The sequence below is a fragment of the Notolabrus celidotus genome, chromosome 21, assembly GCF_009762535.1.
Source record: "Notolabrus celidotus isolate fNotCel1 chromosome 21, fNotCel1.pri, whole genome shotgun sequence".
NCBI classification, from domain to species: Eukaryota; Metazoa; Chordata; class Actinopteri; order Labriformes; family Labridae; genus Notolabrus; species Notolabrus celidotus.
In genome coordinates this window covers 10,944,963-10,972,128 of record NC_048292.1, presented here as the reverse complement: position 1 = coordinate 10,972,128, position 27,166 = coordinate 10,944,963, and the positions used below count along the sequence as shown (strand labels likewise).

Sequence of the window (27,166 nt, the reverse complement as noted above, 5' to 3'; positions counted from 1 at the left end):
TTTCATTGATTTTATGGTTTATTGCTTTGATCCTTGTTTTATTACTACTGCTGGATAATATGTTCTTAATTACTGCCTACTGCTTTTTAAACTGCTTGTAAAGTGCTTTGTAATTTACTTTGAAAAGCTCTATATAAATAAAGTTATTATTGTTATTATACTGAGCTCTCATTGAAAAAAAGTTGTCATACATAACGTATTACAATTCATGTACTTACATCACATGATTGTGAAATAACTTCAGGTTACAGGATTCATTGTTGTGCTATCTCCCTCTCATTATCTGCCACTAATGTGGAAGCTTAAGGACGGCTTAAAACCAGACCTCATTATAAAATGCCCTATTAGTGATTGCTGTTGGCCATCACAGCATAGAGATGGAAGAGTAAAAGAAAAAGGAGGAACAGAAATGTACATACTATCATGCATTTAAATAAACCATTGGAACCTATTGGCACCGCTACAAAAGGATCATCAACCATCAAACCATGCCCTACTTTGAGCATAACACACTTGATGCGACACACCCACCAAATGCACACACAAGTGCACTCATGCATGCTTCACCACACATAAGAGTCCATAGCGACTGAGGGGCTTCATTAAGAGGACATTTCTGCATGGTAACCATCTGCTGCCTATCATTTTTGTTGGGTTAATGACTTTAATATGGTTTAATTGTGTACATCTCACTGTCGGGGGAAATGCTAAACTCACTCTCAAGTCCACACAGGTGGTAACACTCCACACTGAGTGGCCTCAAGTGTCTGTGGGAACCAGCGAGTGAATTTGCATGAGGGAAAATAAAGGATGTATGTGTACATAACATATGTTAGGGGGTAGTGATAGGCTGTGAATGCAAAAATATAGTAATAATAATAATAATGATAATAATAATAAATAACTTAACAGTGTTGATGATAATAATAATAATAATAATAATAATAATAATAATAATAATAATAATAATGTAATAACAACAAAAACAATAATAATAATAATAATAATAATAGATTTAATAATAATGGTATGAAATACGTTTAAAGCGTAAATAATAATAATTAAAATATATATACTACTACTACTACTACTACTAATAATAATAATAATAATAATAATAATTATTATTATTATTATAATTATTATATTAATAATAAATAAGTTTAGAGTTTTGTTTTGCCTACAGGACATCTACATTGTAGTTGTTTTTAAGAGAATACATTTACATGTTATGTAAATAGTAAACTAAAGGTGCAGGTAAGAGAAGAAAGGAGAAAGGTGTGTGTTTCTATGAGTGTGTTTGTTTGTGTGTGTGCCTGTGTGTATTTGTGCTGTAGCTCCCAAATCATGTTCATGCAGCTATTCTAGTTGTGTGTGCGTGTGGGTGTTCTGGGTAATTCAGGCATGAATATCCATTTAAACAACAATGCTTACAAACACATTGATCACCAATCTCTAAATACAGTATACAACATAAAAGAGGAATTAGCTCCCAATTGCCACACTTGGCAAAGCTTAAAGTGGTTAACGGCTGTTGACATTGAATAAAGAGGACCATCAATAGCGTCTGTGCTTTCTTCAAAAAGCCTGGAGGATAAACATAATGGTTACACCAAGGCCACAGTTATGGGAAATTTGCTGTGTATATTGTTGTTCTAACCCTTACACTTCAGATTTGCCGATTGCTGATTCTTTGAATAAGTTAGTCACACATTTACGTCTTGGGGCGAAGATTCACAGATCATTATTCCTCTGAATTCCATATATGCTTTGACAGAAATGCATATTGCATATTTGTTAGTATGGACTTAGATGAAAAGCTATCTGAAACTTACATGCATCTGTAACAAAAGCAACTTCATTTAAGACATTAAAAGTAAGTCAACAGAGAAAGGAATGTTACTTAAATCACTATTGTGCAAGAGTAACCCCCCACAAACATAGCTAAGTAAAACCCACAATTAAAGCTCACTCCTCTGATCAGAATAGTCTTTTTGCAGACAGAATAAGACTATGTTTTGTGAAGTGTATATAATAAGTACCCCAGAAAGGTGCCATGCTGCCTTTCCTGAAGTTTTAACAACAGCTTGCAGCAGCAAGCAGCAGAACCTCTGGAAAAACAACGAGAGAGTTGACAGGTGGTGATGCGTGAAAACACACCAACAAACACAGATTTGTACCTAAAACTGCAGACTGTGAAGTATAACAATTGTTGTTGTTTTTTTTTACATGAATCATTCAACCTTTGACCTCCTTCCAACAACACATCTACGTGAACGCACTAATAGAGACACAGTTGCACACACTGAGTCTCGCCTACATGCACAAACACTCCAGGTTGCTGGTGGCAGTAATGGTGTTTTGCAGCACCCTGAGGTGTAATGGCCTAGGCACTGTGCTGTTAGGGCCATTAGCTTGCTGTAGTTTGTATAATTACACAAAATGGGCACTCTGGCAAACAGTGGGTGCTAATGTTGGAGTGGAACTGTAGCATGTAGAGTTAAAAGCTGAAATGGGATGGCACCGCCAAGTTGTCTGTAAAAATGTTGGCTGGTGGAAATCTCAACTGATTGATACAGTGGTGATGCTTGGGACAAACTGAATGGCTGGGAAGTGCTTGTCAGTTGTGGTATCTTTTGCACGTCATTTCAGCTTGTATGTAATAGAGTTACAGCAGCCACACAGCCCATGAGAACAGCACTGGTCTGGCATGGTTAAGTACCAACAATCTAGACAATAGGAAGCCTGCCTGGTTTGACAGCTACCTTCTTGCCATTCCCAGAATAAAAAAATGAGTGAAAATAACACTAAACTCACTAAAGCTTCACACGAAAAACAAGATTTATTAAAATTCCATTTTTCTGTTTCAGTTTCAGTCCAAACTGTTAACAAAGACATTAACAAAGGAATGAGACCATTTGATTAAAGCTGCTGTGAGGAACTTTTGATTTATATCAATTTTGGCGCCCCATTGTGGACAAAGTGATACCTCTTATCTCTTGTTCTGTAAATGCAAAAGTAGTGTTTTCAACAAAAACCTCACCCTGTTGTTTTTTAACAGCCAGATTTATCACTCAATGTGATTATTTGTCATGAAAACAGCTGAAAAAGGATGATCCTTAAGCCAAATGTCAATCATGTGGTCTGACACCTACCCCCTCTGAGTGGTTTAAGGCATTAAAAATGACAACAGAGAAGGTATCAGTGTTGTTGTTTATGGTTTTGTTTGCTTTTGAAGGTCATAAAGAGGCCTCAGTGTTGGTTTCAGTCTGTTTCTCAGCTGGTGAAAAACTCCTCATAGTGCCTTTAAATATGTCCATTACAATAGGAAAACCCACCTGGATGTAAGCACTACATGCTTGTGCGTGTCACTCAGCAATACTCTGCCAAAACGCCTGAGGGCCCTTGCCCCCAAATACCTGGCTGACCTCCTCCACCAACACACTCCATCCTGGAACCTACGATCTTCGGACCTGGGTCTCCTCTCCATCCCCCGGACTAAGCTGCAGACTTTTGGAAACAGAGCCTTCAGTGTGGCAGCCCCCACTCTGTGGAACTCTCTCCCTCCCGACATCTGCAGCGCCCCAACTCGGACAGTTTTAAAAAAGGCTGTCAAAACCATAGACCGTACAAAATATGGACGTAGTATCCATGACGTCACCCATCTCTTTCTGAAGAGCTGTTTTGAAGCCAATCAGCAGCGGCAGCCATATTGCTTCTGTCGAGCCAGTGTGACGTAAAGAGGCGGAGTTTGAGCCTCCTAGCCAACAGCTGCAGCGTTCCTGCAGTCAGCTGTGCCTCTCATTGGAAGACTCGTAATCTTAATATCTTTGAAATTGCTGCGTTAGAAAAAAATTCACCCCCATCACAGAGAGAGCACATCGAGAAATGAGCTATCCAGACTACACTTGTCTTTTTACCAGGCTGTAAACATGTTTATTTCTGCTGTAAAGATCGTCTTTTTCCCATTCATGTGTATGTGGTTGCCGGTACTTCCGGAGCCAGCCTCAAGCGGATCCTCGATGAACTGCAGCTTTTAACACTTCCACATTGGACTCATATTTTTAGGCCGGAGGTTGCCGCTTGGTCAAAACGCACCTTTTCCTTAAGGCCCTTCCCCGTCGGATAGTGTTATCCCCACCTATCCCCCAGACCCCCTACCTGACCCTGTGAAGCGACCTTGGGTTTCTTGAAAGGTGCTATATAAATTCCAATTATTATTATTATCATTATTATCATTATTATTAGGGCAGTGTGGTCTATCTGATAATCTGGTCGCCTGTTTACGGCCCCCCACTCGTTTTTTGTTTACTTTTTCACAGCGATTCCGAACATATGATGTTAATTTACAGCTGATCCATGTTGCAGTTTATCATACAGCAATGATTACAGAGAGGAATAGAGAGGAGACAAAATACAAGGCTGATGGACAGCAATTTTGTGTGCCAGCTATGTGTGTAGGAATCTGCGTAAGTACGGGGGCATCAGTCCGTGCTCTGACCTGCAGCGCATCCCCCGTGAATGACTTAGAGTTCAACATAGCAGAGGGTGTCGGTGTTGAGGTTAACATTTTTGGTACTTCCAATTCCAACTCCAACCCATACAGACACTTTTTAGAAAAATGTATCTTAAAGCTGGGGTTGGTAGTCAGATTTGAAACGCTTTTTGTTATACTGGTTAAAATGATCAATCAATACATAATGTGTTCTTAAAATAGAGTGAATAAAAGCCGCTATTTACAGCCGGAGTAAACCTGGGAAAACACCAACCAATCCCTGCCATCAGGAGCCAAATTATGAAACCAATCAAATCCCATCCTGCCGTTCTGCCCGCCTCCTGTGAGTACATTTCACGTTTGTTTTTGTTTTTAACTTTCACTATGATAATGTTTTGGTATTTTCTTACTGCTGAGTGAGACATGAGTTGACGTAGTGCAAAACACAAAGGATGTGCTGAGGACAGGTTTTGAATCAGTCATGATCATATGGTCGAGAAGCAGAGGCGCTCATGCATGTGAGTGGGGGTGTCGTTTTGGAGGAGCTCGGAGGGGAGGGGGGGAGGGGTTAGACGGAGTCCTAAGGAAATGCTACATTCAAATTCATGCTAGTTTTCCGTGACTACCAACCCTAGCTTTAATGGGGAAAAACATTTTGTTTCCAAAAAAGACTTTTAAAACAGTCTGATGCTTTTTTTCCCCCAACCAGATCACAATCCCAGCCAGCAGGACTGAACCTTGCACACAAATGTGATCAGCTGACAATTTACTTCACGATCCCTGACATATCATAGCAGCAGAAATGCCTCAGCACTTGCACTGACTGCATAACTGTTTATTTAAATGTAGGATTCAGTGTTTTTGTCTTAGTTCATGACCCTACCAATTGCTCATATCTTCCTCATCTTTAACTTAAAAAAATCAATGTCTCACCCCCCCCCTCCTGCTGCTAGGGCCTCTTTATCTCTTACAAGTGGGTCGATATTGCTGTTTGTTTGGCATTGTTGTGTCTTAACTGAGTTAAGCATGGGGGCATGCAGTGTGCTTATGGGCTGACAGGGGAACTCAAGTAGCTCAATACCAACTCTTTTTTTTCTCCATGTCCTTACTCTTTCTCAGTCAGCTATAATAACTGTAATAATACACAGGCTGTGAGTTTGTAGTATCATTCATAGTCATACTACAGATGCTGACGTGGTCTGCTGGAGGGGATAAACTTTTACAAAGCATTTTTTAACAGAGCTCAACACAGATTCGCTAAACTTTTGTCTTGTTAATACCATGCCATGACTGATCATTACGGACGTTTCAGCAGCTATCAAAATCATACTTGACAATGAATCAGAGTTTGGCCCTTTCAACTTGGCTCCAAAGTTAACTTGAGTTGTCAGTGATGGAAAGCAAGTAGATGGAAGGAAAGCAATGAAAGACGATTGTCAGGAAGTAAAAGGAAAGATGGGGCGGAGGGCTACACAATCACTTCCACCATATTAAGCCCTATGCCTTCTTCCCAGTGTGTTTGTTTTTTTGTGTTCTTACAATGTTTTGGCACAATAAATTTATGCTACGTCAGGCAGAGCACTCAATCATTGGGTGATTATCAAAAATTGCTTACAGGGGTGGCCTTGTCTCACTTTCTGCTCTATTGACTCCAGTGCCATCCATCAGAGGAGCTTCAAACCTCTGAGACAGTCTGCTAGATACAAGCGAAGTTTGGGAAGAAAGTTACAGGAGAGTAAATGAGGATGTCTTGGTGTGATAAATGGGTGTAACATACTGAATTAATCAGGGGAGGGTTCCAGCTCTGTGCAGGAAATTGCAAGAATTTGGTGATCTCTATGGGGACTTGATATTGCTCATGCAGGTAAAACAGAGAAAACAAGTAAACCAAAATGGAAAGGACAAAAAAATATTTAGATTATAGACATTGAAAAATGAATATCCCTCTTAAAAAGATATAAGCTTCTTCTAAAATTCTTGGAAATTTCAAGATCATTTTCTTAAAAGTTTAATCAAAAAACATACAAAGTGACAGTAACGGTTACAATTAGATCTCGGATGTCTATATTTAAACTGTGGTGGAAAGAATTTCCATGTAGGGGAGAACAGGGTTGGTTGTCACACGGGTTGGTTGGCACACTCGTTAAATCTCGCCACCACAGGGCACTGTCTCTCAAATTGGGGTATGGATATTTCCAGAATTAGGATCAGAGCTCACCTACATAGTCTTCTCTGGAGTAAGACAGCTGAACTTGAGGTGAGAGGACTTTTTGTGTTTTTCATGTCAAATTGTAAATATTCAGCTCCTCAGTATTTTTCCTCTAGGCTTTTAAACGATGGGTTTATAACAAAACAAGTGTTACCCTTACAAAGTGTGAGGGGAAAGCTATAGTTTAGATTTTCATTAGCTAGCTAAGTAGTTGTTAGATGGTTGTTAGCCCTGATGCTAGCAATACATTCCAGTTGGGGTTGGTCGTCACATTCTCTTTGGGGTTGGTTGTCACATGTAACAACCAACCCCTATGTTGGCAAAATCATGCATGGTGAAATTAGTTGGAGTGTGCAGACCCTACATTTGCCATCACTGTAACTCAGACAGTGACTGCATGTAGCCTAGTTGAGTAGGCCATTATTGTTCGGCCTATTTGTTTTGTTCTTTATGTTGTTATATAGGCTGGCCTAAAGATGTGTTTCCTGTTCATGTTCCTTGCTTATTTAATGTTAAAATGCATAAAGTTATTTAGGCCTATCACTTGTCAGTGCAATTAAACTTTCAAATTCAGTTTTGCCTTCTTACCTTTTTTAAAAGATTTTTCCCATTAAAATACCATTGTGAAAACCAACCCCATGGTTGTGGTTGTGTCAGAGTGTCTTTGATAGTTAATTGCCTCTTTGTTACTATGAGTTGGAAAATGAGAGGGATACATATTTCAAGCCAACACCTTAAGCTTCAATTTAATGTAGGAATGAATATTGAAAGATGTGTTGATGATGAGCAATCATCAAAACAGTAAAAAGTGTGACAACCAACCCTGTTCTGTTATGGCACAGGAGCAGACGTGTGATATTTGGACAACATTATTTTTTTTAATTGTCCCAAAATATCCACTAAAAATAAATGTCTGGGAAATATGTTACCACGCAAAACAATAAGACGGCTTAGGTTGTTATGCAGTAGGTCGTACTCCATACTGCATTTGAAGGTAGTATGTAGTATGACTGTTCTGTTAGATCTGTTCTGCAGTACACTGGGTTAAGTGTTGCTGAATTTTCGGTGTCGGAAAGCGTAAGTATACAATGGCCAAGCTGATCACGAAACTGCTTTAGCATCCACTCATGATTTAAAAAGTTAAGAAGTGGTTTATACGGAATATAATCATTTTCACAGCGCCTAAAAACAGAGTGCCCCCCTTCATATACGGAAAAAAGACTTGTGCGCTGCATACTGAGAAATTTTCCTGAATCAGTACAACATCCTGTTAGTTCTGGCATACTGCAGATTTTGCTCATTCATATACTGATTTTTGGCCTAACCAGTATGTATTACTAGTATAGAAAGCGGTTTCAAAAAACAGCCTATGTCATGGAGATTAACATATGCAAGTTGAATGCAGGTTTTTCACGAGGTAGTCTTGCAGTTACCTCAGTGGTGTGTTATGGCAGCAGAAACTAATGAGAATGTAACTGACCATGTCGTCCCCACCTTAAACAGCAAACACATACATGCATAATATCCCCTCATTCCCCTTTGTCCTTTTGTGCACTGTATGTGTCTGAAACTCTGCACACAAAAGTTAATTGTAAGTTTGAATAAATTTGAGAGTAAGAAGGGTTTGTTTTTGTGTATTTTTTGTGATCCTTTCATGAGTGTAGGGCTTTGAGTGTGCATAAAAATGACTGTGTGTTAGTGCACACCCTAACTTATCCATGCAGCCCAGGCCTGCAGTTAGCAGTAGTGTGCTACCTGAGGTGGAACGGAGGAAAGCAAATTGCTTCGGGAGTGCCATGCTCCTCTTGATTTTCATTTAGCAGCTTAACAAATCTAATCCCACAACCAGGAGAGTAGATTCTCTTTTACCATTACTTTGTGTAATAAAAATGCATGAATTATCCCTCAAATTACTTTCTGCTTTCTCTTTTTTAATTAAAACATAAAAGCAAATTAATCATTTGTGTTCCCTCTCAAAGCTAAAATCATGCAACTCTGCAGCAGTTTGTCATATACTGATGATTCTGACATTTTACAATAAACATATTTAGCTCACATGTAAATATTAAAATCCTACTCTGCCGTGACTTTGTGGATTTGGTGTCAGCTTCCACATTTTGATTTAATTCTTTTTTAGCTCTGATGAGTGGGGATATGGATACAAAACAAACTATGTCAAAATAATTAATTCAAATCTACTAAACTAAAAAGCAAACTATTAATGTGCTGTTCTCTGTAGCTGCTATCAGTTTGGTAAGGCTGCAGGTCTTGGGAAAATGGACTTTCAATGAAGTGTAATTATCAGTAGTCTGATGCTGGAATCATGTGTTGTTTGAGTGCATGCTTCTTCTCTTAAAATGTTAAATCTATTTTCTTATTCCTGCGTTACTTCACTTTTTGACCTGAGTGGATTGGCCAATTTAATGCCAGTTGGTCATTACATTTGTCACGTCTGTGGAATGCCCTCCCTGACCATCTGAGAGCACCACAGACCACTGACTCTCTCAAAAAGGATCTAAGACATTTCTTTTCCAGAGGGCATTTTCCTAGTTTTACCTGATCTACCCTGCTGTTTTTATTTTATTATTATTATTATTATTATTATTATTATTATTATTATTATTATTACAACTATTATTATTGTCATTATTATTATTATTGTTTTTATTATCATTATTATTATTATTATTATTACTATGATGATGATGATGATGATAATGATGATGATGATGATGATTATTACATATATGTTGCTTTGGTGGAAGAATTTTATCCTATCCTATTTATCCAATTCCAACTGATATCAATAAGAATCTATGGGAAAGTGGATACAAATAATTATAACAATAATAACTTTAGCTAATAACTATCGTTAACTATAATTAATTATAATTTTACAGACTTCTGAGCACAATCAAGTACTTTCTGCATGCTAAAAAGTTACAGAAGTTAAAACCAAATCTCTAATTTACATGAAGACACAGACAGACCTACACCAAAATAGAAGGACAAAGTAACGCAGATTTTTTTCTTTATGGTTTCAAGCCCCAGATTTTCTACTACTGCAAAAAAAAAAGCCTAAACGATTGTGGTGTGTGTATGCAAGAGAGAGATACCATGGAATTTGATTTAAATCATTTGAACTTCATGACTCAGCTAAAGAAGCATCTTAAAATTAGCCAACATGTGCACACTGCTGTACTAACAACAAGAGATTTAACATGATAATTAAAGCACGGCCATACACGGTTCCATGTTGCTATCAAGGCCAGCAAGTAAAGAGGAGAGTACTATAACTGTCGAGATTAAAGGGGACCTTTTTCCCACAATGATGTGATACTGAGACACAAGCCTCATGCAAAAGTTAAGCTCTCTGGTGTTAGAGAGACATGATTTTTGAAACTGTGAAGGTCCCCCTACCACAGGCTTCTTTCTGTCTGAATGCCTGTCTTGAATTGAAGTGAATGAAAAGACAAAGGGATAGAATTCTAACAGAGTATAAAAAAAATAACAGAGCCAGTTGATGTCTAATATTCAAACTCAAACAGCATCTCATTATGTGAGTTAAAGCATAGATTCTTTGAACCCTAACCCTCTGGTTGCTATCACCTTTGAAGACTGAATTATACATTTGTGGCGGTGACCGAAAAGATGAAGAGTTCTGCTTGTTTTAGTTTTAATTGTATTGGTTTTATCCTTCTATTCTTCAGAGTAACCACCTGAGGGAAGCTACAGTTGAAACTCAATGATCGGAACTGCTAAGAGGCTGAGTCATTTCCCATTCAAGTCAGAAATAATACAACATTACAGACACTTTGACAAATAAAAAACAGCTCAATGGAAATAGTCATAAGCACTTCTTTTGTGACCTCTTGTGTCATGTATAGTTGTTCTCATTCTTTATTCAGATGATGGGAAACGGCGACTTTCAAATTTATGGTTAAATGTTTTGTGTAAGAGTTCAGGCTACATTTGAAAAAAGAATAAAGTTTGATTACAAATAACAGTCCTGGGAAAGTCAAATCACTTATGTATGTTCCTACTTAGCTTTAAAAGCTAGACATTTTTAACATCACTGTATAAACCTTACACAAAACATACTTTTATGATGTTTGTTGTCTGAAACTTTCACTAAGGATAAGCAGTTTCTGTCACTTAAAATCAGAAATAAAGATGTCCTGTTGTTTGCAGTAGTGCTTATTTTAATGGTTATTTCAGCAATCAAGTATCCTCTCTCTCCCATCTTCATGAAAATTATTAGTTAACATTTGGGTAAGTACACAAAACTGCATGGAGTTAAGAAAATTGTTAGCAATATTTGTGTAAAGTATATGTTAATTTATATGATATAAAATGTCTGATAATCATTAGCGAAACAATGTATTCCCATAAAAGGCCTTAACTGACTTCAATGAATCAGTATTAATAAACTTATTATTTTGCATCTCTTTCTAACAGAGCAATTAATCCAGGGGTTGGATAGAATATGTAGCCACAGGGTTGTCAGAATCTAGTGTTACGACTTTTTAAGACCTTTTCCATTAAGTGTACTGAAAATGTAATGACACTTTAAGACTACATCAGCATTTAAAATTCAAGAAATATATAAATTCTGCTTTGACTTCAAGCAGAAAAGAATGGCAAAGGTCGGACTGAATTGTAACACAAGTACTGGGAATTTACAGTTGTGTAGAACTGTAAAATTGTAGAATTGTACTCTGGACAGAGTCCTTGAAAATTATTCCCAAGGGGGCAACTAAAAGTTCTGTATCCAACATCTTATCTACCAGCTAGGACATGTTAGGCTACTAGCGTTTAAACCAGACCCTGCTGTCAAACACTTTTCGATGGCCAATCCTCAGTGGTGGATCATGGTGGTTGACATTAGGGATTGGCAATGATTTTCGAATGTTCGTTCTCTTTCTAAAAATGGAAGAGTTACTTTGAATATTTTCTCATTTTAAAAGTACAATTTTTCATCAGTTTCTATCGGTGTCTGGTTGTAATATGGTGTTCTGTGGAAAAGAGAAGTAGGAAAAATGTGACAAACAAGAAGGAAGAGTGGATAACTGAAACTAAAAACAGCAGCCTTGGAGCAGCAATGGCATTTGTATGGGAAACTGTTGGCTACAATTGAGGTACCAGGTCCCCAAGTGAGCTGGCATCCAAAGTCACCTTCTGGCAGCTGTCTACTGTCATCTACTAATGCACTCACAACGACTTTTGAACCTCACAGTTAATGATGAGGGAGGTAATGGGAAAGGATGCAGGTCACAGAGAGCTTCACACAAACAGACTGGTGGACTTTTAGATCTCGTCTTCGCACACAGCTGGGATAATGAAGCTCGATACACAAAAGGTATATACAGTTCACCAGTGGAGTAGAAAACCTGTAGTGTATGTGTCTATGATGTGTCTATATGGATGTCCTCATGCAAGTCTCTGGGTCTCATTTGTCAGTAACACAAAAGCTTTATGGAGCCCACTGTGTTGTGTGCACATTACCTGAAAATCCCTCTCCTCCAGAATCTCTTTCCTCCACCTCACCAGAAAGGCGGCACACACATAAAGGTGGAAATGTGAGAAGCCCTCCGGTTCAGCCTGAAAGAGAAAACATTTGTTTAAAGAAAGAACAAAAAAAATATTCAACATTTCCCATTTATACAAGACATATTTGATTGCTTTGTTCAAGCATAAAGCTTAAGGGTGTGAACTCATCTGCTACAAAACACAACCCTCCCTTAGATTCTCCTTCACAAACTCTGGCCTCCAAACTCATTGAAGCTCACTGCCAGGGAAATGATGCAAAGAAAAAGTGATATTTGCCAAATCTAAAGCATTTGTTGCCTGAGGATAATCTACCCCCAATAGGAGGAAAAATTGTTATCAGTGTGACGGTGGAGCTTTGTTCCTCGTGAGCAAGCAACGAAAGAGAGAGTTGCAGTGAGAGGTAGAGGTCAGAGCGCAGTGAACTAGAACCAAATCATGCTAATTGCTGTGAGGAAGATTTGTGGCGCACTTTGTTTGCAGCTCATTTGGAAGCAAAGGCTCTTTAAAAAGATCAGATTGTTTTATAGTGCAACCCCTGAAATGACGACTAACAGAACATGAGGAGAAGCAAAGTATTTTAATTATTGTTAACTTCTGCAAGTATCCCCAGATCTTTCTTTTAAGGACACAAGGAAGAATCCAAGTGTGCTCTGACTATCTCCATTAGCTAAAAGCTTCTTTTTAAGAGCTTTGAAGCAATTTCACATGATGTATTTAGTTTGTAAAAATTAAAAAAGGAGAACAGAAAAAAAGAAGACATTTATTTTTTTTTATAACAAAATCTAGGAAGAAACAAATCCTCTCCTCTTTGCACAGCTTTTCTATACCAGCCCAGTTTGGCACTTTTTTTATGACTCGGCAGTTAGCGGGGGAATATAGGAGGCTGGAACACAGCGGATGAGATGTTCATTGTTCTGTTCATTTTTCCTCTGGAGCCCCATCACAGGGAGGATAATTACCAGGCCTTCACATGAATTAAGAGTATGTGCCCCCTTAAAGGTGAAATTCATCTTACAAGTGCTTCTTACTGTGTGAGCTCCTCTGAATACAATCTGGAGTGCTTGTCTGGTGAAATGTTAAATACTGTCAGTGATTAAACCTGAAATCCATTTTAAGTGTGCACTTCTGAATCGGTTTCTTTACTGTGAGGAAAAACCCATGCACAGATATACACTCACATTCCTAAACCCTTTTCACACACGCACGCACGCACGCACGCACGCACGCACGCACGCACGCACGCACGCACGCACGCACGCACGCACGCACGCACGCACGCACGCACGCACGCACCATTCCCACCTGGAAATGTCCTGATGTTTTCCAGGCAGGGTGCATGTGCAAACACAAATCATTACACTCTGTTCTGGAACTTTAAGCAGACATTTTCCCACCAGACTCTTGTGGAAGAGTGGATGCCCTCCAATTACAAGGTCACCTGTTCATCCAAAATATCCTTTGGCATGATATGAACCTCAAATGGTCACCGAGGGCATAGCCTGCAGTGCAGCAATGATCAATTAAATGGTTTCCGTGTTTTCACTCTTGCTGGGTGAGCAAACCTTTAAAATGTATAACTGTAGCTGACTGTTTTTGTGTCATCTGTATGTATGAGTGTAGACAGTGATGTGAGTTGTAAACTGGAAGGTGATTGGCTTAATGCTCTAACTTTTAGCTCCAATCCAAACAACAAAATGAGGAGTGAGTGTATGAGCAGCACACAAAAGCACATGTTTTATAGGTTCCAAAGGTTTCCACAATATTCATTTACTCTATGGATTTCAGTATGTGTCTGTATCATAGACTGTATAAATAGTGGATGTAGTTCTGTGACGTCAACCATCTGTTTCTGAAGCCCTGTTTTGAAGCCAGTTGTTGGCGGGAGCCATATTGGAAATCTTGAACTCAACCTAACTGCTGTCGAGCTAGTGTGAGGTAAAGAGGCGGGCTTTGAGCCTCCTAGCCAACAGCCACAGTGTTCCCGCCTGTCAATCAAGTCAGCTGTGCCTCTTGTAACGAAAACTCGTAATCTTAATATCTTCGAAATACCGCGTTATGAAAAAAATCACCCCACGTACAGTGTGTGCCGATCGACAAATGAGCTATGATTTTCCGGTACTTCCGGAGCCAGCCTCAAGTGGAAACTCAATGAACTGCAGTTCTTAACACTTCCGCATTGGCTTCAATTCTCGCGGCTGGAGGTTGAAGCTTGGTCTGTATGTGTGTGTTAATGGTTAAGGGTACCTATAAACTCATAGGGATTTTGAGTTTAACTCTGCAATCCAGTCTGCTCCTCTCTTTGTCCCACCACTTTCTTTTTCAATCACCTGCCGATCTGTTCTCTGCTCTGACAACCCGTCCCCTCTGTCATTCTTATTCAACAGATGTCTGTAACCCTCTCCCTCCCTCTCCCTCCCTCTCTCTCACTCTCTCTCACTAAAAAAACTCCACAGAATATTTCACAAACTCAAGATTGATTTATCTTCATGAAAAATAACTTATTTTTTACTTTTCCCCAATCATATCCAAGGTGCTGCACCATTCATGTGAAATCAATTTCCTCCATATGCAGCTGAAAGAATGGAAGGCTTCATAATGACAATAAAAATGAGCTGATTTTGGGGTCAATTTAAAGTTAGATTTTTAGGCATTTTGTGCCTTAAATGGACAGGACAGCTGAACATAGACAGGAAATGTGGGAGTAGAAAGTTGGGGAGGACATGCAGTAAATGGTCGAGGTTGGAATCAAACCTGCGACCATTTACTGCATGTCCTCCCCAACTCTTTTAATTAATGAATTAATAATTAACTGGCATTATCTCAGGCACACACTCCAAATGCTTTTTATAGCACTATTGTTTATACGTTACTGGCCAACACCTAATTTGATGGTGCAGGATTCACCAGTATGCAGTGATTCAACTTCCAAGCACCTCTCATATAGACCTATGAAAAGACATTATAATTTATAAAAATAATAAAAACTGAAAAAATTATCAAACTTAAGAAAAAAATACCAAACATCCAATTACAATGGTACAAAGTTCAAACCATCAAAAAGCAAATTAAGAGCCAATGGTGATTATTTAAAAACCATGAAACTAGGTATGAAGTGCTGGATAATGAGTTGAACAATAATCCAATTTAAAATTACTTCCTGCTGGTTAGTTTATTGAATGACTGATTAATTGTCTTCAAAATGTAACATTTTTGATCATGAAATGTAGAGTGGAAGGATCAAGTAGAAAGAAATGTAAACAGTGATTAAATGTATGACATTTACTTGGTAATACTGCTTTTATCTCAATCAGTGGTAAGCAGAATCGTCAGTCCTCAAACAAACACAGAAAACTAAGTAGAATATCTTACATATTAACACGAAATTTAGTCTGTGCTTTTGAACTTTTAATATTGCTATTTCTAAACCTTCTCTTAATAAATAACCAACTCTTTACACCAGGTATACACATTTACTTTAAACATACTCAGGAATGAATCTAAAGCTTCCTGCCTGGTGAATTCAAAACATATGGGAAAGGGTCATATTTCACAGCCTGAAAATGTCATGGTATCCCTTTAACAGCCATGCTAATGCTGCCACACTGAGCTACTTGCTAATTTCATGCTCCACGCAACAGGGATAATTTGGTCCCTCTCTGTCTCCCCGTCTGTCTGTCTGACTGCTGGCGAGTAAAGGTGTGTGTGTCTTTTGCCCTAAATAAATCTTCGATGTGTCTCTTTGTGTTTATTCCTTCTCTTGAGATCAGTTGTAAGAAAAATAAAGGGAAAAAAGGGAAAGGGGATAAGCAAAATAAGAGCAAAATCAAGAGAAGAAAAGGGGGAAAAAGAGAAATACATTTCTAGGAGAGAGTGGATAGAAGACAGAAAAAATAGATGACAGAAATTGAGAGTGAGATAGAGGAGGCACTGTCTTGTGCTGGATCAGACTCCTGAACAGATGGCCTCACTGCAGAGAGAAGACCACACCAGAGACAGTACAGCTCTCAGGTTAAAATCTCCCCTTGAAACGTACACATAGACACAGACACAGACATACACCGGCCTTGTTGCAAAGGCCAAAGGCTTTTTGTTAATTATCAGCCATTCAGGGAACACTGGTTGAACTGGCCTGGACATGTGCTCAAACAAGTGACAGCGACATACTAACAAGGATGCTCGACTAGAGAACTGTTTCCAGTGAGCGCTTTTAGGAGAGTATCCAAAAATATAAGAACTTCAAATGTTCAACTGGTTGCATAAAGTGGACTGTCCTTCAGATGTATTGAGGAAGTACAAGTGTAATGGAGAAAAAAAAACATTAAAAAAATTGAAGGACACAGGGGTAAGCAATCAAGGAAGGAGTAGATTCTGAAAGAGGACAAGGAGAGAGGGCATGGAAAAGAATAAAGTAAAGAAGTATTGTGTGTGTTTTTGGCTCACAACTGTTTTATTTAAACTTAGAGAAAAATGGAAGAATGACGAAGCAAATGCAAAATATTGTTCCACTCGACTGCATTTGGTTTTTCTCTGATTCAATGTTTATAGATCATTCAGATGTTCTGTTAGAACTCCACTGATTACCCTAATATGTATGAGCTTCGATTTTATAAAACTATTATCAAGGGGCGCCATTGGCCTAGCAGTCTAAGCACGCGCCCCATATACAGAGGCTAGAGCCCTGTTGCAGGTTCCATTCCAGCCTCAACCATTTACTGCATGTCCTCTCCAAGCGGCAACCTCTGGTCTCAAAATATGAAGCCCATGCGGACCTGTTATAAACTGCAAATCATCGAGCATCTGCTTGAGGCTGGCTGCAGAAACACCGGAAACTACATACACACCAATTCAAAAAAGACGATCTTTGCAGCATTAATAAACATGTTTACAGCCTGGTTCAAAAAACGGCTTGGCTCTACGTAGCTAATTTCTCTATCAGCACACACTGTACGGGGGGGTGAATTGTTTTCTAACGTGACGGTTCAGAAGATATTAAGATTATGAGTTTTGCCCAAATAAGGACATGACTGACTTGACTGACAGGCGGGAACACATAGCTGTTAAAGCTAGGAGGCTCAAAGCCCGCCTCCTTACCTCACGCCAACTTTTTTTGAGTTTAGCATAACCAATATGGCTGCCGCCGCCGACTGGCCTCAAAACAGCGCTCAGGAACAGATGGGCGACGTCACGGATACTACGTCCATTATTTAGACAGTCTATAGTCCTCCCCCACTCTCTGGGGGCTTACACACCCCATTAAAATAAAAAACTGATATCTAGTTATGCTAAAAAAGCTAATGTAGACTAATGTGAACATTACTTATCATGGCATAAACATATTTTACATTGGAGAACTATCAACTTAAAAGGGTTAGACAAACTAATTCTGACACAAAGACACCCTGGTGCTAAAAGCACGGTGAGACATCCATGCTGTTAAGCTCTTTTAAAAGTTGCATTACATCCCATAGGACCTAAAAGTGAGTGAGCGTTATTAAAGATTTGGCAAAGTTTCTTGTGATGATTGATCTTCAAAATATTGCTTTTTGAAGGTTGTTAACTTCAACTTGTAAACAGCAACGTGTCCTTTTCTTCCACTCTGGACGTGTCAGAGAAGAGGGCATGTAGATATGGCACTTATACTTGTTACTACAACCAACAAATACCTCAAATGTAGATGACTGAAACAGTTATTGTTTACTAATGTACTACCTTACACTTAAAGCTTTTATACTTAATTGTATATGCTTGAACATACTCAGTTTATTGTGTTTAAATGTGCACTAGCTTCATACAAACAATGCTAATTTTTGTACAGGTTTAATGTAGACTTTTTAAAATTTCATCAGAATAAAGTAAGCTCCTCGGAGGGTGGTGTTGTTGTTAGATGTGACAGATGTTTCACTTCATGGGGTGTGTAAGCTGACACTGGTTGTCTGAACTTCCCTCGGGACCAATAACAAATCTGTCTGTCCATCTATCTCTGCTATTAATGAGATAATGAGTCAGTGAGGACCACTTGAGGAGCGGCTGAAGCCCATAACCTTACCCTGCCGCTATAATAAAGAACACTGACCAGAAGAGGCATAAAAGCAGGGTGTGTAGAGTCCCATATTCATACCACAGATATCCAAACATCGACACAATTTCATACACTCCTAAAATGCTTACTTAGGCCATGATATCCGCGAAAGAGACATTCTCTCTGCTGCACATTATTAGGTCAGCCAGTGGTCTTCTTAAGTTTTGAGTGCAATGTTAGTCGGTTATACAAAAGGTTGATTGGGCAGATTTGCAAAGTAAGCACTTAGCTACACTAGCCAGTCATAATTAACTTGCCTAAATATGTCTCCATCATAAAAGGTAAACAAACAAACATAATAATGATTATCCCCATGCTTAATGCTCCTTATTTACACTTACCTTAAATAATCAAACCTGAACATGCATGCAGCATGTGACCCTTTCACTCTTTGTAGCAGTAAAAACATATTCATGTGCTCAAGTCAACTAAAAGGGCAGCAGGACAAACAAATCCAAAATGTAGCTATCTGTTTACTCCAGTACAGCAAAATCCCATCTCATACGTCTAGCTACACATACAATTAAATTACCAACCTTGTTAAACCAACAAATAAAGTTCTCATTTCCAATGGCTATGTGGTTAGGTCGAGCAGAATATTGAGGCTGTGTTATAAACTCATAAAAAAAATGGCTGTGATTAAATACCTAAATAATCAAATATCTGTCTCATGCCGCTTGGCTGGTTAAATGCCGACATCATCACATATCTGATTCATGCTGGCTGAGGTTTAGTTCCTGGAATTACACCACTTCTGAAACAATCACAGATGTCATTATCAGATGATTTCTCCCCTTTCTGAGATCTCCAGCAGAGCTAATGAAAGGACAGATAACAAAGAGTAACATAACAGTAACATTGTGCTGCAAGTGTTTGTACCTGGTAGGTGTCCCACAGTCTGATCGTGCAGCGTAGTGGCAGCTCCCTCATCAGGAGGTTGTTCATCCAACGGAAGGCAAACTGCAGGTATTCTACCTCATACTGTTGCATGTGACGATGTACATTCTCTGTAGAAAAATAATAAGCCCCATTTAAAAAGACAATACAGCTACTATCATTTACTTTTTCTGCCAAATTGAATGATAATAATTATAATAATAATAATAACGATAATAACAATAATGATACTGATACTAATAAAAACAAGCAAAGACCAGCAATAATTAATTTGTATAGATGCCATTGTCTGCTAGGTATAGTTATGTCGATACTGACAAGCCATAGGCGGACACATCAGGGCCAACAGAAAATATTTCATGGTTGCTAATACCAATAATGTCATAAGTTGGTTCATTCTTAGTCTTTGGTTGATATCTGATACAAACAAGATTTACATATTTAAAAATAAGAAAAGCAAACAGCTAATCTAGCAGCCCCAAATTACAAACCCAAATCCAAAAAAGATGGGAGATTGAGTATAATGTTGATAAAAAACTGATTTTAGTGGTTTACAAATCATTAAACTCCATGTTTAATTGAAAGTAGGGCATTGACAGCACATCAAATGTTGGTTTTATGAAAAACAAATGTGCTCTTTTTAAACTTAAATACGTTTCAAACAAGTTGGGACAGACAACAAAACACTGAAAAAGTTATGCGATGCTAAAAGAATATAAACTTATGAGGGGATGTCTAACTAACTGGGTTGATTTGCAACATGTAAGTAACATGACTGAGTATAAAAAGGGCATTCCAGAGAGGTTGAGTATTTCAGAAGTAAAGATGGGGGGAGGTTCACTACTCGGTGGGAGACTGAAAGAGCAAACTCAGAATGTTTCTAAGGATAAAATTGCTAATCATTTTAGTACCTACGGAACATAATATCATTAAAAGATTTTGAGAATCTGGAGAAATCTCTGTACAAAAAGGACAAGGCCGAAAAATCAATACTAGATTGCTGTGGGGCGCTCACGTGGCACTGCATTTTAAAAGGACAAGACTCTGTGCTGGAACTCACTGCATGGGCTCAAAATGACTTCCAAAATCCACTGTCTGAACACAGTTAGTCACTGCATCCACAAATGAAAACCCATAATACCTTTAATCCTACAAAGTTTGTGTAGATAGTTTGATATTTTCCCCCAACCTCATATAGATTACAGTCATGAATCTTTTATCAGCCAGAGATTGCAACTCCTATAGTTTACATCTACTGTAACAGGTGCTTCGCAATTAAAACTGGTCTATATGATTTAATTATACTATACTCAAATCCATGCTTTGCTTTATTGGTTACTGCTATTGCATTTCATGTGGAGTGAGTTTCAGTCACACGTCACATTGAACCCAAAAATGCTGGTTTGGAAAGGGAACTAGTAACCGGTCATCACTGTGACATTTGACTCTGACATGTCAAGAAGGTAAAGTGAATCCAGTCCATGACTGTTTCATGCGACGGTCAAGACTTGCAATAGTGTTGTTACTGTCTGTCTGGATAAAAACAATACATTTGGTTAAGTATGAAACAACTTCTTCAGTCATACTTTTTGTGGCAGCCTACTTTCCTTTACTCATCTTCCCAAAATGTTGTTTAATGATTCTTTACAAAACAAAAGATTAAAAATACCACTCAGTATTCAGCAACCTCCTACTTCAAAGATAAACAATTGACCCACCCCTCTCTTATATACACATTTTATAATAGAGCTGTAATTAAAGAGCTGTCAGAGAATCTATTAGAAAAACTCAGTTAGAAAGAACTAAAGCAGTCTCGTCTCTAACATTACGTGCTCTTTGTTCGGGATGACTTACAAGCACACACACAAAGACACACATTCCATTAAACAGCTTTTAAAAAAAAATCTAATTGGTGAAAAAAGAACCCATAAATTATCATTCTCAAACACACACTTAACACTTGAATGACACCCGTCATCCGTTGCACAAACATGCATGTTATACAGTTATGCACACACTTCACAACATGAGCAGAGTGCGAAGGAAGCAATTATTTCACACTTCTCTCTGCAGTTTAATTATCACATGCCTCTGTAAAAACATAAACAAGGCAAGCTCGTTAATGGTAAATGCATCATGGTGACAGATCTTCACTAGCTGCCAAACAGAGAGGAGGAGAAAGGAACAACTTTAGACAATGTTAAATTACACTAATGAACTTGCTCCAGCTAATATTAGCAACATCACCAAACATGGAGAGGACAAGGTGCATTACGGGGGACTAGTGGGAGGAAGGGTGATTTGTCATGAAGAGATATCGCAGGAGAAGATGTGAAGGGAATAAAACAGAAGAAGAATTAAAAAGTTGTGAAACCATTAAGAACAAAAGCTAAAAATAAGATTGAAATCTAATACCTAGACTTGTGAGTTAAAGGCCACAGTTCACTGACTGATAAGTCTTGTCTTTCATCCTACAGCTGGCAAGACAAAGAGGTCATGGAGCCAGCTTCTCTGTTCTCCACAGTGGACTGGAGTCCAAGGCTGGTGAAGTGCTGGTGAACATCAGGATCCCTGAGGTTTGTATCTTTGTTATGTGCTTGTTCTTGCGCTGTTAACTAATCAAATCAACCCCCTCTCTTACAGGAACAGGTTGTACCACCACAGTGTAACCCTTTATCCTTTATTCTTGTATTTACCAGCCTTAGCTTTCAATGTAAAATGAAATTCCTACAGTAAATGAAAAGGTAAAAGAAACTCATTTGTTCCTTCTTCTCACTTGTATGCAAAACAGACATGACTCTGTAGTGGAGATCACTGCATGTGCTCAAAATGACTACCAAAAGCCACCGTCTGTGAACACAGTTTGTGGATGCATCCACATATGCAGGTTAAAACTGTACGCAAAGATGAAACCATATATAAACATGATCCAAAATACCAGCAACTTCTGTGGGCACAATTAATTCTGAATATGTACAGGTTTTGAAGCATCATCTGCTGCCATCCAGACAATGCATATTTCATCAAGACAATGCCAAACCACACTCTGGATGTATTACAACATCATGGCTCCATAGTAGAAGGGGCCAGGTGCTAAACTGGCCAAACAGTTCAACTTCAGCATACGGGGAAACTCAACTCAACCTCTACTCAATTGTTTACAAAACAGGACTCTGTACTGGATATCACTGCATGTGCTCAAAATTACTACCAAAAGCCACCTTCTGTGAACACAAATGTAGGTTAAAACTGTACGCAAAGATTAAACCATATAAAAACGATCCAAAAACACCAGCGACTTCTCTGGGCACCATTAATCACTCTTTTCCAGAGATCATTTTCCAGGACATTTTCAGTGAGGACCAAGCTGGTATGACAGTCTACATTTAGTTCCTAATTTAGTTCCTAAATAGTCTAATATGTTCCTCTCAATGGAAGTCTACATTGAAAGACATGTACTGGGTGGGCCAGAAAGATTTACCCATCATATATTTCTATCCTATTTCCTTAGCTTTTGTCCTAGAAGCTCAAAATGTTGTATAGTTTCTCTCAAGAGCCATATCTTTTGAGATACCTGAGTTCATTTGTTTACTCCTAATGAGTGTTGAGTATGGCATCGAAAGGTAAGCGCGACCAGATTGTGGCCTTGAAGGAGGCTGGACTGACAATAAAGCAAATCATGAAAAAGGTGAATGTTTGTCGCAAGACTGTCTACAACGTCATGAAAAGATACAAGGAGACTGGCAAGAACACCAGCAAGCCAATGCCTGGAAGAAAACGTTCAGTTCGCACCAAAAGAGTTGTTGAGATGGTGAAGAAGAGAATCCAAAGGAATCCTTGCAGGAGCATGAGGGCAACAGCGAAGGAAGTGAAAATCTCAAGAACTTCACTGTGAAGAATTGTCAAACAGGATCTCGGACTGAAAGCACTCAATATGCAACGCAGACAACTGATTTCAGCTGCTTCAAAGAAAAAAAGGCTTGACGGGGAAAATGATGCTGCAGGAGATCCAGAGTGCCACAGACAAAGTCCTGGTTTGGTCTGATGAGAAGATCTTCACCGTTCAGGCTGTGGTCAATTCCCAGAATGAAAGGAGTTTATGCAAGTAGTGCTCAGCACCTTCTCGAAGGCTGCAGAACCCATTTCCGGCATCAGAAGCCAGCTGGAGTCATGGTGTGGGCTGCTGTTGCATCTGATGGCTCATAGTCTCCTTTGGTCTTCATTGAGGAGGGTGTGAAAGTGAACAGCCAGGTCTACCTTCAAATGCTTGAAGAAAAAGTGTTGCCATGGTGTACCAATGCATTTGGAAACAAGTATATCTTCACACAAGATGGTGCACCCGCTCACACATCCAATGTCACACAGGCCTGGTGCAAGCAACATTTTTCTGGCTTCTGGGACAACAACATGTGGCCTCCGTCAAGTCCAGACATCAATCCTATGGACTTTGCAATCTGGTCTATCCTGGAGAGGGAGGTCTCAAGAGTATCTCACAGCAGTGTCACCGCTTTGAGGGAAGCTTTGATGAAGTCATGGTCAAAACTTGATGCAGAGACAGTGCGGCGCTCATGCCAGGCAGTTCCAAGTCGTCTCCAGGCTATGATCAAGGCAAAGGGTGGCCATATTGAGATGTACATTTTTTTGGTGGCTGACAATAAAGTATAGAAACTGTGTTCAAAGTGTGTTTTGTTTGTCTGCAAGCATTTTTGAATAGTGTGGAAAAAACGATGGGTAGATCTTTCTGGCCCACCCTGTAGTCTATGGCTATCCATGAAATCATCTCTTACATGCTTAAAAAATTATGTGAAATTGATAATAGAATAATGTAACCACAGATGTACAGCACTTCACTTTATTAGTACAACAAAGTAACAATGATGGGCAACTCTCATCTCAGCTTTCTCTCTTCTCAAAAAATATTAAATTAGTTAAGTAAAAAACAAAAGAGCCAGCAAAGGAATGTGGAAGCTGCCTTACTGAAATAAATAAATAATAATAATAATCAGAGGATCAGTGCATAAATGACCTAAACAGAACTGAATGACAAAAATTGCCACAAATGTTGAATGGGGATGTGTTTTTTTTTTTAACCGTGTCAGGTCACACGCAGTCATGTTGGAATAATTGTACTTTTTCTACCATTTTCCAAGTGTTTTCCAGTACTGGAAAACTGGTCAACTATTTTCCAGGTTTTCCAGGATGCATGGGAACCCTGATTAATGCTGAACAATATGTTAAGGTTTTGAAGCATCATACGTTGCCATCCAGACAATGAATATTTCATCAAGACAATGTCAAACAACATTCTGGATGTATTAGAACCTCATGTCTCCCTAGTAGAAGAGTCCAGGTGCTAAAGTGGCCTGAAAATAATTCAACTTCAACATACTGGGTAACTCAAAGCAGTTACTCTGATGAATGCCCAGTTCTGCACTATTACTGAGAAGAACAAGGTATTCTTGTCCAAGCACCACAGTCATAGTACTTTATTGAGATGTCTTTTCAGCTTTTAAACATTTAGTATCATAGTTATTAAGCCGTATCCTGGAAAATTGATGCTTTCTTAGTGCCTTTAGACTTTCAAAATAAGAAGTTTCTCATCCTGTTTGCCATATCTGCTGTCTTTGACGCAGATGGAAAATGCACTTAGCCCATATCTAGTCTTCCAACCACTTAAAGCACTTCCACCTTCACAAACACATTCATATTCTTGTTGCATAGCCTGCTTTGCAAAGTGCTAGGACAATAATCAGGATGTAATTAGATCACAATCACTCACATGTGCATAATGGGCCTAAGAACACTTCAAAATGTAGGCTGCAGGAGCCGGATCAGATCATAGTTCTTCCTAGTAGAGAATTACCCGTCCTTCATCTTTATATAAATATGAATACAGTGATTGTGTGGCTTGAGTCATTGCTACCCAATGGCCCTGAGCCCACTATTGTCTCAAGCAAGGGAACCCCTTTTCAATTTCACCCCACTTCTGACACCAAATTGTCGTGGTCATTTCTGCATCACAAATAAGAAAGAACAAGAGGCACTAGTCTTGAAACCACTCAAAGCACTCGGCTGTTAAGCAAAGTTCCCATTAGTACTTAATAATCCCACTCACATACATGCACACTATGTTGGCCACCAGAGGCAATTTTAAGTTCATTGTCTTGCCTTGGAAAACTTGGCATGGTGACTGCCACCAACATAAAATTAAAAGGGACTGACTCGACCACTGAGCCACAGCCACCCTGTTACATTATTTTCTGAGGCCGGATTGCAGAAATCAAGAGCCCTTTTTGACCTTGGGTCCTCCATTATGTTGCTTAAATGTGTAGTAAGTTAGGTGTGGAAAAGGTCATAAAAACTGTATGTTGTTTTTCTGATACTTAAAAAATGCACATGATTGTATTCGTCTTCTTGCTGACAGATATGTGGGACGAGCTAGTAATTTAAAGAGACAAACAAAGGTGACACTGAAAGTTCTATGAGATGGCTAGATCAGCAATGTCCTATCCTTAATGACACTACGCTGCAAGCAATCATGCAATAAAACACTGAACTGGGGTCAAAAACACCCCAAACGCCATCATCCCTCCTTACTGTCATCCTTTTTTCTCCTCTTTTAACAGAACAATTCAGAATGGAAGAGAAGAAAAGGGTATGGCATTTGGTCTTTTACAAAGCAGATAGATTTTCCTACAATAAATCTCCAATTAGAGCTCATTTGTAATGAACTTGTGATCTTTAAACAGGAAGTAAACTTATCTTTGACTACACAAATTCCACAGAACTTGGCAACCTCAGCATCTGCTTGCTGGCAATAATAAAACCCAAACGTTATCAAACTGCACAATACTCTGGATAACCCTGCATCTGGTAAGCCCTGATAGGCAGTTTTGGATGAGATGATGAGAAGCAATTGTTCACAAAACAGATGCTCTATCAAGGGGAATAAAAACCTGTAACGCGAGATAAAAGCTATCTATGATCGCATTAGAGGTGGCAATGTCAAGCTAGGTGAGGTACAAAATGGCTCTGCCCCTACTAAAATGACAAGGCACTTACTGAATAGAAAATGCACAGTGAAATATCAAGTCTTTTTTTTTCTTCCTTTGCTGTGTTGAAGTTGAAGAGCGATGAAAGAACTATGATTATCTTCCAGGTTATACTTACGTTTTAAACACTCAAAAGAACATCATTTCTTTATTATGCACACACAACAACATGCACCAACACTCACTTGTCCTTTCTAAGTGCAAGTTTATTCAATCACAATCAAATGCAAACAGATGGCCTCGCATATGAACGATAACTTCCTCAAACAATCACACTCCCGCACAAGCGTGAATGCACTTTGTCTTCATCCATTAAAATGCAGAGGATGCATCCTCCTCTCCCCTTTGCTGACAGAGCAGGTGACAGGATTGTCAGACAGCACCAAGGTTGGCAAAGAACATGACTATTGTACAAAGGCTTGTTTTGCACAATCCATGGTGGATCGCTATCAATGCTATGAACTCTCAAGTGGCGAAGGTATAAACCTTTCCTAAGCTATCAAAAGCTGAAGAGCAACATTGTGGACAAAAGAGCCTTCTTTAGTTGTTTTATTTTAACTACCACCAGCACTTGGGAATTTCTCATTAGAAGAAAAATAACTGCAGTGTCATTGTATTACAAACTGAAGTACGCAGAGAAGGAATCATTGTGCACACAAAGAAAGCCAATGAAAATCCTCAGATTGAGAGTTTTTCACATATAAAAAGTTTAAGAAGAGCGCCCAACATCAGCCCCGTCATTTTAAATGATATCTTCCAACTGAGAAAAAAAAAGGATACATTTTCTGTTGTGAAGATTCCACATCTAAGGCAACAAATATCCCCTTCATGTGGCTGCTTTAACATATGGGTGGCTTATAGGCAAGCACATTTTATGGCCAGCT

At 38.9% G+C, this 27,166-nt stretch overlaps 1 protein-coding gene across 3 annotated transcripts in view; it reads right to left on the bottom strand.

The window, feature by feature from the left end:
- Positions 1-27,166, bottom strand: part of tbc1d22a (TBC1 domain family, member 22a) — an 81,456-nt gene that overhangs the window by 9,324 nt on the left and 44,966 nt on the right. For all 3 annotated transcript variants that reach the window (XM_034673579.1, XM_034673581.1, XM_034673580.1), the window contains 2 exons: positions 19,213-19,340; positions 12,210-12,305 (listed from right to left, as the gene is read on the bottom strand). In XM_034673579.1, coding sequence (XP_034529470.1) covers positions 12,210-12,305; positions 19,213-19,340 — 224 coding nt within the window. The remainder of the gene's footprint in view (positions 1-12,209; positions 12,306-19,212; positions 19,341-27,166) is intronic.